General features: G+C 35.2%; 1 protein-coding gene across 2 annotated transcripts in view; it reads right to left on the minus strand.

Annotated features, from left to right (window-relative positions):
* Positions 1 to 814: 814 nt before the first annotated feature.
* LOC128894250 (low-density lipoprotein receptor-related protein-like) overlaps positions 815 to 11,632 on the minus strand; it is a 29,150-nt gene continuing 18,332 nt past the window's right edge. Inside the window, exons 4-8 of one of the 2 annotated variants that reach the window (XM_054155893.1) lie at positions 10,143 to 10,436; positions 7,812 to 7,958; positions 5,200 to 5,616; positions 4,190 to 4,444; positions 815 to 1,455 (exon numbers count right to left, since the gene is read on the minus strand). In XM_054155893.1, coding sequence (XP_054011868.1) covers positions 1,436 to 1,455; positions 4,190 to 4,444; positions 5,200 to 5,616; positions 7,812 to 7,958; positions 10,143 to 10,436 — 1,133 coding nt within the window. In that variant the 3' untranslated portion in view covers positions 815 to 1,435. Of the gene's footprint in view, positions 1,456 to 4,189; positions 4,445 to 5,199; positions 5,617 to 7,811; positions 8,031 to 10,142; positions 10,437 to 11,632 lie in introns of both variants that reach the window. The other variant, XM_054155892.1, reaches the window with a different exon arrangement.

The following is an 11,632-nucleotide window of genomic DNA, read 5'->3' on the forward strand; positions in this document are numbered from 1 at the left end:
TAGGTGAACCGAAAAATAATGTCGTTTTTGCAATTTTAAATACTTGTTTATCGTTCATCAGCTTATTGGTTTTTATCGATTTGGCATTGACAATTTGCACATTAGATGGCAAAAGGCTATTGATAACGGGAGCGATTATACAATTAATAATTAAAAATAGAAATTTATAAAAAATTTGTTTGAATTTAATGTAAAAGAAACGACATTATTTTCCAGTCCACCTAATATTTCATCACTCTATTACTTAAAAAATTCTATAAAGCACAGAAACTTTTTCTTTTTATGAAAACATTTACTTTATTCAGTTTATCTTCTTTGTGTCAACACTGTCTACTTATCTCTATTAGTTACTACATTTTCATTCATTGAATTTCACGATCGTCAAATTGCATTCATTTTTTATTTAAGCGAGGAAACCACATTAGGAGTCGAAGTGTTCAGTGCTTCTTGGGATATTTTTTTTATAGAGAAATATTATTGTAATGTTCTTTTAACTTTGATAATATTTTAGGTTTGTTTTAAAATACATTTGATTAGTTTTTTAATTCATTTCATACAGAAATTTTTAAATATCGCGTATTTTTTTAGACGACATTTTGCAATCCGTGGGAATAATAACTCGAAAACTAATTGGAAATTAATCTGATTGTTTTCCAACTTTATATACGTTTACTTTATTTTAATGTCTTGAATATGAACTAAAAAAAATGAAGTATTGTTTAAAATATGGTTTTGCACTGCAAGAAGCTGCACAAAAAATCCTGTGAAAATTAATACTTTTTCTTTGAGCACTCTTAAAAATCCAATTTTTTACTTCTTTTGTCACAGTATAGTCATATTCTTTAAAAACACGTTAATAATAAAAAGAATTGATTTCGAATAAAAATTGTGATGTCCAGAATTTCCACCTTGCTATAGAGAACGCCTGATATCTCAAAGGTTTCTGTATGAAATGAATTGCAACAATTACACAATGTACTTTAAAACATACCTAAAATATACCGAAAGTTGAACAAAAATGAAGAAAATTTTTCTATGTGAAAAAAAATCCGTAAAAACTCTTAATATTTGGCCTTCTAATGTGGTTTTCCAGTTTAAAGAGGAATCGTCGTTTATAAATTTTGAAGTTTTTTAGCAGAAAAAGGGTCAGGACTGTTTGGGTCAGTTTAAAGGTTTTTATTGTAAAAATGCATCGATGGGAACAACGGAGAAGAGAACGCAACGGTAGCGAGCAAATCGTTGGCTGCTTCCGAGACAAATCCATCTCGACGTTGATCCTTGTCCTCGAAGCGTCTTTGGTTGATGCACTGTTCAAGGTGGTGCAGCTGTCGACGTCCCATTGTTTCCGAATCCTCCGTTCCGGACTCTGTGGACGAGCACGAATAAACGCGTCGGCGGGACGATTCCTTTTTCCGATAGTCATTCCCAGTGTGGGTTAAGGAAACGCCGAACATTCTGAAACGGAAGACAGATGCCGTTCAACGTTCGCCAGAAATAAAAATGGACGCTCTATCTGGCTCCATTGTCGTTTGCAACGAGATTAGAAACATTGGTGTCGGATGTGAGCTTTCTTTCGTGAGGTGCGTTATAAAGAGAGGAAGAGACGATTTTTTAGTAGATTCTAGTAGTAGATTTTAGTACATTACCATATTATATTATTATATTATTATTATTACCATATTATATTATTATATTATTATATTATTATATTATATTATTATAACCATATTATATTATTTAGTAGATTTTAATAGATTATCATAGGTTGTGCTAACACAACAGGATTTCGAAAAAAATAAGTTTAAGTGTGCTCAAAAACCAATTTCAGAAATTTTCGAAACAATCTATTGAAGGAAGTGTAAATACTGATTGAAAATTGAATAAAAAATTTTTATTCAGCAGCACGAAACTTACTAGACGTATGTTTCACTTGGCGAATTATAAGTTGTATCTAGTTATTTTCTTTTCCATCAAGTATTGGAAATGCAATTGCATCCTAATTTTTGTGAATAAACTTCCCAAATTTCTATAAATTTTTATCTCAAAAACTATCAGTTTTACTATAACAATTATGCAGAGCAAACTTGTTAAGAATAACATATAAAATACGTCTGAATTTTGTTAGTTATTAATTTTCGAGGTTATTTAGAGGGAGGTTTATTTTAATTATATCTTTACCAAATTTTGTGAACATGTTCTAAAAACGTATATCATTGGACAGTACTAGAATTATTAGCGTATTTGTTATCGGTTTTGTTTACAACAACACGGTTCTTCAAATTTTAGGCTGAATGTAATAATTTCTCTGGTTAAACTTTATTTCGAGGCACCAAAAATTATTGACTCTTTTTTACCATTTAGTAGTTTTTGATGCTTAGAATTCATAAATCTGAGTTTTAATGTTAGGAATCTAACGGTTTAAAAGTTATACATGTTATGCATGTAAAGTTGAACACTTTTACCATATTTGTCAGGCAATTTAAAAGTTAAACTCTCTATCCTCCCAAAAATGTAGACAGAATCAACTCTGTTCATTCGAAATATGGTAGTTTTCAAAAATAGGCATAACAATATAAAAGTAGTAGATAATGTAGTCCGCCACCAAAGAGAATCTGTATTACCGACAGGGTATGGCTACAAGGCAATATGGCGGCGAAAGTCAGTCAAATACGGTAAAATGCCCATTTTTTACTGTTCATAACTTCTGAACCGTTGGATTCCTAACATTAAAACTTTCATTTTTGTGATCTAAGCATCAAAAGCTACCAACTCTGTTCATTCGAAATATACGAGTTTTCAAAAATAAGTATAAAAATATAACAATAGTTACAAACAATAAGAAAAAACTAGGAATTTTGGAATAACAATAGTTATAAACAATAAGAAAAATCATTTTTGCAAAGTGATCAACTCGAAAACGAGTCCGGCAGCAAATTGTAAAGGGTTTCATCGATTTCATCGAATTCGGGCCGAACATACGTGAAATAGTACAATTTTGCGATAAAAACTGCAATAAAGTGGTAAAAAATTGAAGTAAATCAAATGTCTTTCTAAGCTTTAAGAGGCAACGAGACCCTATCACATGCAAGAAGATTCAATCCGATTGGTCAATTCGTTTCGGAATAAGAAGCAATACAAAATTTTTTGGTTTTTTGCCAAAAAAAAACGGGTAAAAAATGAAAGATCCCCAAATTTTTTAATAATGGAACCACCGCGGAGACATTCTCTACAAGATGCAACAGGTTTCATCCCGATTGGTCAAGTCGTCTCGGCGTAATCGAGTAACATACATAAGAAAAATATATATATATATACATGTCGAATTGAGTAACCTTCTCCTTTTCGAAGTCGATTAATAAAAATAGTGCATAATGTAGTTCGCCACTAAAGAGAATCTGTATTACCGACAGGGTATGGCTACAAGGCAATATGGCGGCGAAAGTGTCAGTCAAATACGGTAAAATGCCCACTTTTTATAACTTCTGAACCGTTGGATTCCTAACACTAAAACATTTATTTTTGTGATCTAAGCATCAAAAGCTACTAAATGGTACAAGAAAAGGTCATTAACTTTTACTGCCCCGAAGTAAAGTTCAGCCATTTATCTCATATAGGCCATATTTAAAAAAAGTTTGTATATTTTTTAAAATCTTTTTTAATATTAGTACCATCCATAGACACACTTATATTCTAGGTTGTCCTAAATTGTACGCTCCATTTTAGTCTACTACTGTCATAACATCAACTTCTAAGAGATAAGGTTATCTATTTAGGTGAATACTGCCGTACAAAACAATTGAGTGTAAGTTGCCAAGGAAACTTTTGGGACAACCTAATAGAATAAGAATCTTCTTAAATTTTGTGTTTCGGATATCCATCGGCGCCATCTTTTTCAACACCAAGTACCCTTGCTTTTTTCTATATATCCACAAACAACAGTTTATGAATTAGACAATTTCTGTTTTCCAATTACAAAAATTCATATTTATCATAAATGACTCAACGAAAAAAAAAACAAAGCAAAGTACTTTACTATATAATATTTATATGAATTAGTTTTACGTAAAAACTCTTTGTGCCTAATGCTGTAGGACACCAAATATTCCAAATATTACTTATTTTCTGATTCAACAAAGCAGAAACCCCTAGAAAGCAAATAAAGAGAAAGAGGACTGTGATGGATACTGACTGCAGACAGAACAGTGCTTCTCGTCGGAACCATCCCCACAGCCATCGCGACCACTGCAAGCAATAGCGTCCGAGCGACATCTGCCGTTGTCGCACCTAAACGGACACTGCCGCGCAGAAATTCTTCCTCGATTTCGTGTCCGACACGCGCCCCTCGGTTCGTCGCTTCCGTCTCGACAGGACACAACTGCGTTACAAAATTCGTACGCTGGTAGACACTGACCGTTGTTGCATCTAAACGCACCTTCAGGACACTCTGGTAAATCAAACGAAATAATTATTATTACGGCAGTTTAACCGTTTTTTTAAACGCGTTAATTGAACAATTTTTGAATAAATAAACTTGGGACATTTGAAGGTCACCTCCATACATAGAAAGTAGAATGTGTGTATGAGGATTCTCCTGATACTAAAATTGTATGCCTTCGAAAAAGTGTACGACATAAATACATACATGCACTATACAGTGTTTTTTAATATGTGGGCACTTTTTGAAGGGTGAAGTCCTGTTACGTGTGTGCATGTCGCGCAAACAGCTAACAGGAATTCAAATTATCCGCGCCGGAAGTTACACCTATAAATTTCAACTGCTTACATCTCAGTTTGTAAATTGTTAAAAGACTTTTCGATTCATACTAGTGTCAGACCCTTACACTCTAAAAAGCGCCCACATATTAAGAAATACCCTGTATACTGAGTGGAAAGTTGAATGGGACCACCCATATATGTATAGGATAAATTTGGATAAAAAGTCTCATTTTTATTGCGCGGGATTACACGCTATTATTTTTGTCTACCTTTTATTATCTCTCAGTTTGATTACCTCGTAATTTATAAGTTTGTCACAATTACATTGTAATTTAATTTGAATGAGATTTCCTAATGACAAATTACAATGTAATCGAATTACTTTGAAATCATAATCCATGGAGTAATCCACTTCAATTTCAATTGTCAATTGAAATTCTATACAACTCTGATTTCGAGTTTATTACTAGCACAAGAACTTACTCCGCCTGTTATTGCAGCCTATCTCATCCTCGCCATGAGGACAATCGCGACTTCCGTCGCACAGCGCCGCCCTCGACACGCATATTCTGCTCTTCTCGCAACGGAACGCCTCCTTTGGGCATTCTGGATCAAGCTCGGTGCACCTTTCGTCAGATCCGTCGGTGCAATCTGCTCGGCCGTCGCAGACGAAGAACCAGCTGATGCAGACTCCGGAGTTTTTGCACTGAAAGGTACCGGCAGCGCACCCTCTGCGTCGCGCGCTGCAACTAGCGTTTCCTTGAAAGCCACAGTCGCAGATACCATCTATGCACCTGGAGTACGGATCCGCCATTCTGCATTCTAGATCAGAGGCGCAGTCGAGTCCCAAGCTGACGGCCACTGCCGCGTTTGGCTCGTGTCGATCTGTTTTTAAAGGACCTGTAAATTCCACCATACGATTATTCAATTCGTATCAGTGGAATATTTCGAAACAGTTGGTTCAAACACTGTAGCAATATTTTAGCATCTCGAGGGCCAATTGTGGTTTTAAAGGTGCGCAGGAGCCAGAGCCAAACGCCGAGTTGACTTCAGCGACAGTTGCGGAAAAAGTAGGAAACTCCGGGACAAGGACAGAGAGGGCGATACAAAAATTGCAGGAGAGACGAGGACAGGGCGATTAGGCTAGCATGATTTTTCTCGAAGATATTGAAGCAAAGAAGCAATATTTTCTAATAATTCTAGTTTTAATATATTCGTTACACTTTTGCAATTCCGGCCTTAAAACTTTATAAACACTTTATAAACAATAAAAGTACGTTTGCTATCTTCATTTTATTGTTTATAAAGTTTTAAGGCCGAAATTGCAAAGTCAGGCCTTGGAGTCGCATCCGCCAAAGTAGGAAACGGAAGGTTAACGGAAAACGGAAAAAGTATTGACCGCTACTGATGCATTACTTGTAGCGCCGAGAATTTTCTAGGTAGGTAATACTTTTCCTGTTTTCGTTTCTTGGGCCTGGAATCCCAAGCGAGACCCTCCGTATCGATTTCAAGAACCCTATGGTGTTTACCGCATCAATGGGACCGCCCGGGACCGAACCAAGATTTTTCCTTGAAAATTAGCAAACTTTGAAACGTTATAGCTTGAAAACTAATAAAAATCGGGTAAATACATTAAAGCTTAATGAATTCGTCTTGAAAAGTACTATCGTATGGTAGAAAAAAGAATATATAGTTCTATTTGAAAAACGAAACTTGACCATTATATCTCGTTAAATAACAAACTTAACAAAAATTCCTTCTCGCTGAAACATGAGCCTCACTATACCATGAAATTTGCATATTTGAAATTTTGCATTCGACCGATAGTTTTGGAGTTAGAGCGCTGTATCACTATGTCTGAGACACCCTGTATATGTATATGATCCAGTGAACACATCTAGTTGCCATTGGCCAACCGCAGACTGCAGACTTTCTATCGGCCGATAGTTTGATCGGATTCTTAATCAGCATGAAGATATATGCAAGTGCGCACACTACAACGATTCGGTATCGGCCGATAAATAAGTTTGATGGGCTACATGATTGCATTCAAACCAATAAACCTATTGGCAAACTATCGGTCGACTGTTAATCAGTATGGCGGCTTGTAGCCGCGCGCACACTTACCGATTGTTTTCTTGCCGACTCGGCGGTTAGTTATCGGCCGGCAGAAAGTCTGCAGTCTGCGGGAAAGCTAAGAGTCATAGGAACATATGTTAAAAATAATGAACATCATATGTGCTGGAGATCATTGATCCTTCTTATCTGATCATGGCCTTTGATTTATAGCTAACTCTATTTAACTAGAATTAATTTTAATTTCTAATTTCTGAAACGAACAGAATTCAAATAGAAAACTGCAGAGTCGAAAGGGTTAAGGTAATAGCATGGCCAACGAACAACCTGTTTAAAATAGTTACTAGTTACAATCTTTCACGCTAGGACGAATATCGTCGGTATTTATAAATAGTGATTTTACCAATAAAATATACATTTTACTTATTTTACCAACTTACCAGCTGGTAAATTATCGGACGATTAGCCATAAGATTTTTTAATACTATTTAGTGGTTTCATAATGAACTACTGTAGTCAGAAGCATGACATGAGTTATATAAATTTTAAATAGTATTTTGTAATACACCACTTCTAATTGAATTATTTTAAAAATTAATTTGATTTAAATAAAATATTTTAACAATTTTATCGTCTGTAATGAATTATTTGGTTAATTGCCTCGTACAAATATGTTTTACCGGTTAATCAACTAAATACTTTACCGGTAAATAACCGATCAATTGTACGCTCGAATTTATAAAAGGTCTATCGTATAATTTTATTTTCAAAAACTAGATGTAATAGGAATTATGGGAGGTTAAGTGAGTTTCTCCTACTGAAAATATTACTTATTATTTCTAAATTCTATCTCGATTATAAGAACATACAAATTTCATAATTATGTTTTTTTACGTAAATTTAGACCCCTTAGTAAGGGTGATGGACCACAATACCAACATATATTGCTCTCTGATATAACTTGCGTCTGGTCTACAATTATTATTGACAAATAAACTCGTGCATTTTTGTATATTTACCTAATGTGGAATCGGAAACCGTGCTCAGCGGTATTGGGAAGTCCGTAATTGCGTCGACAACGATAGAATCGTCATCGTCAGCGTTCTCGATCGGTATGGATGGATTACTCGTTGAGTCGTCCATGCCGGGCCCGGTGACCAGGTTTACTGGAATCAGGATAGGTGGAGCGAGCGTCGTCGCGGGAATCGTGTCATTTTTCAACCAAGAAATTTCAACGCCTGCAAAGGTATCAGGTCTGCCAAAATTCATAGGCAAAATGCTCTCTTGTGTGTACGGTGGAACGAGAAAGCCGTGTTTTATAAATTTTTATTTGGCCAAACAATCAATGTTGATCGTTGCTGCCAGTAGTTATTGAAATTAAGCGTAGATAAAAAAAAAGAACTGCGACCCCCCGTTGAAACGGCGAAACTGAAAGTGAATTTGTAGCATGATAATGCTAGGGCATATCATTTGTTTCAGAGGACAAACATTTTGAAAATTCGGAGGAGTGAAAGATTGCGTCGACTCATAGTTCAAATCAAAGCCACCACAAAATTGGCGGTAATTACTTCAATTTAAACAAAAAATTGTAGTAGCATTATTTTGGTAGAAAACGTAAATTAAAAATATCCACATAATTTAGTTAAGGACCTAATAGATCGAATCGTAGCTAATTTTCGTTCTCTCGCAATTTTCTTTTATTTCACACTATGATCTTCACAAGTACAGAAACAATATTATTAATGGTTTTTAAACTATGGGCTATAACCGAGTAACGGCTGAATTTAAAGGTTTTCACTCTATATAATCAACATATTTGCTACGATGTGGTACTGTTAAGGTGGTAAATCGACCATTAAAAGACGAAGAGTAAAGAGAAATATGACTTGGTCGATAACGTGAACTACTCTGTTGGTAAAAGTCTGTAATATAGAAACCTAGGAGATTGTAGGATCTATATACATTATCGATTCTGTGTTGTATATTAGCGATAACTGCGTTATAGATGTTTTGCTTCTGTTGAATAATACTCAACGAGTTTTTGGTTCCTATATTCATACATTCTCACTTCTAGCTACATGTGCAGTAATTCTGTTTAATGTAGCAAATGTTTTTAATTATGTGCAAATAGTATGTGTTGAATAAGCCAACTGTATACCCTACATCAGTATTTCTCAAATTTCATCTTCCTTTTTCCACCTAACTAAAGGAATATTTTTGATGGACACAAGAACAGTGAAGAAACTGCATATAAACATATGCTCTATTTGATGTTATTGCCAAATTGTAGCCATGTTTGTACTAGACTAGAAGTGAGAATGCATGAGTATTGGAACCAAAAATTCGTTGAGTATTATTCAGCAGAAACAAAACATCTATAACGCAGTTATCTGTAATATACAACACAAGATCGATAATGTAGATAGATCCTACAATATCTTAAGTTTCTATATTACCGACTTTTACCAACAGAGTAGTTCACGTTATTGACCAAGCCATATTTCTCTTTACCCTTCGACTTTTTTTAGAGGTTCAGACCATGGAGATATGGAAAAGTAAGGGAGCAATACCTCTAACCGTACTACAGCTAAAAAAAGAAAGAAAACCGCGGTATACTACCCGTCTGTGTCTATCAGCGTATTTTTATATCATTTTTCTATAAATGATAAAGGGTTATCGTTTATATTTTTAATAATTCCATATGTAGTTTACATTCACATTAATAAAAGCACAAAGATAGATGGAAAACCGAGTTTTTCTTCTCTTTTTATCGGTGGGACATTTCCACTTACAGGCTGGCCTATGTTTCTCCTACTCTATCTACAGAGTGTCCCAAAACTCGCGTAGGAGCCGGAAATGGGGGTAGCTGAGACGATTCTGAACAACAATTTCTTTTGCAAAAATGTCGGTGGGGGCTTCATTTTTGAATTATTAACGAAAAACACCGACCAATCGCAGCGCTCGATTAGCACGCGCTCAGCTGGTTATGCAGCGACCTGGCGCAACCAGCCAGTCCTGGCTCGAGCTTATGCTCTCGCGGCTAATCGCGCGCTAATCCGGCTCTGTGATTGGTCGGTGTTTCTCGTTAATAACTCAAAAACAAAGCCTCATCCGATATTTTTGCAAAGGAAATTATTGTTCAGAATCGTCTCAGCTACCTCCCATTTCCGGCTCCTACGTGAGTTTTGGAACACCCTGTATATTTTTATGATTCAGACACCTATTAACCGTTACACGCCATGCACCATGCTTTATATTCTCGATCAACCACTGAAGCGGAGTTTACATTTTAAAACACATCCTGAATATTTTTTAGAAGCTGCAGTTTAATATCTATCCTAAATTTTTACCTGTATCCTCTTGTTGATCCTCAGGTGTTGACACATGATCGTCGTCGTCATCGATTTCGTCAATTTCGTCCATTACCGATGCCGTTTCCGTCGAACTCGAGACATCCATATTCGGATCGAAGAGGGGCGGAGGTCTAACGAGATCATCCAAACGGCAGATGTCGTTCTCGCGGCGCATCGGCGCGGTGCACTGACACCGACCAAACAAATCAGGAATCAAAAAGTCGCAATGAGAATTCTTCTGCCAGAGTCTGCAATGGGCGTGCTCGTAACAGACTTCGCCTAATTTTGCCGCTGAAATATTGCAATCATACCGTTTAGTTGATTCGTAATCATAAGGCAAATAATCGAGATGAACGTCATTGGCTAATGAAAATTATAATTTTTATATTTTTTTATATAATTATAACTATATTATTAATATATTCCGATGAAAATGAGTCCAAACGTGACCTTCTTCGGATTACTTTTAATTATTCGGTTTCTCAAAAGTTAGAAAAATAATATTAAAACGGAAGTACTCCGAATGAGGTTATTTCGACTCATTTTCATCCAAAGAACCTCGCGGATACATCATTCACCTTGTTATGATAGCAGTAAAAATGGATTTGGTACGATGTAATGAAATTTGAAAGGTGTATGAAAAATAATAAAATATGTGGAAAGTATTTTAAACACATACATCATAACTAGTACTAGAAAGGAAGGACCGAAACAAAGTAATTTTGTTTGATTTCCATTAAGGGGTATGGAACATCCAAAAATGGAAAAAAATCACTTTTTTTTCTCTTTTTATTAAAATTTAGCGGTTCTGAACAGTTCTACGCAAACATAATTGAATTTGAAGCACTGGAAGTGGTAAAAAATTTTTTTTGAGAAAAGTTATTAACTGTTAAAAGTCTCGTTGTTCTGTATGTTCGCATCCACACAACACTCTAATAAATCTTCTGTAGATAACCTTTTGTATATGAGTTTGATTACATTTCGAACTTTCCCTGAAATCAGTGGATTATGAGTGTAATTCTCCGTGTTTCCTTTGTTTATATCGTGACGATAGGAACACCAGTTTGTCGCTGCAGTAGGACCATTAATATGTCGTGGTTTCTTATCAGTAGCGACCTTCTGATAAAATGTAGCCCAAATAGCCTTTCTCATTTCTTATTTTGAATCCATATTTCGGGTTGTTGTTGATCCATGATACATTGTCAAACTCAACTTTGTGTTTACTCGACTCGAATGTTTCAACAAAACTGAATGTTTCCTCCTCTGTATATTCCTACATTTCGTTAAAATTACAACCTTGTAAACGTCTGTCTGCAAATCTCCTAACAATAAATAATTGTCTACGGTCCAAAGACTTTGACTTGATTCTCTAAAGTGCCGATCAAAAGGCATATAACTTTGTTAATTATTCGTGTATACAAACATTATTTTTAAGGTATAATAATATATAATATATAATATATAATATATAATATATAATATATAAT

The sequence above is a fragment of the Hylaeus anthracinus genome, unplaced genomic scaffold (genome assembly GCF_026225885.1).
Source record: "Hylaeus anthracinus isolate JK02 unplaced genomic scaffold, UHH_iyHylAnth1.0_haploid 3, whole genome shotgun sequence".
NCBI classification, from domain to species: domain Eukaryota; kingdom Metazoa; phylum Arthropoda; class Insecta; order Hymenoptera; family Colletidae; genus Hylaeus; species Hylaeus anthracinus.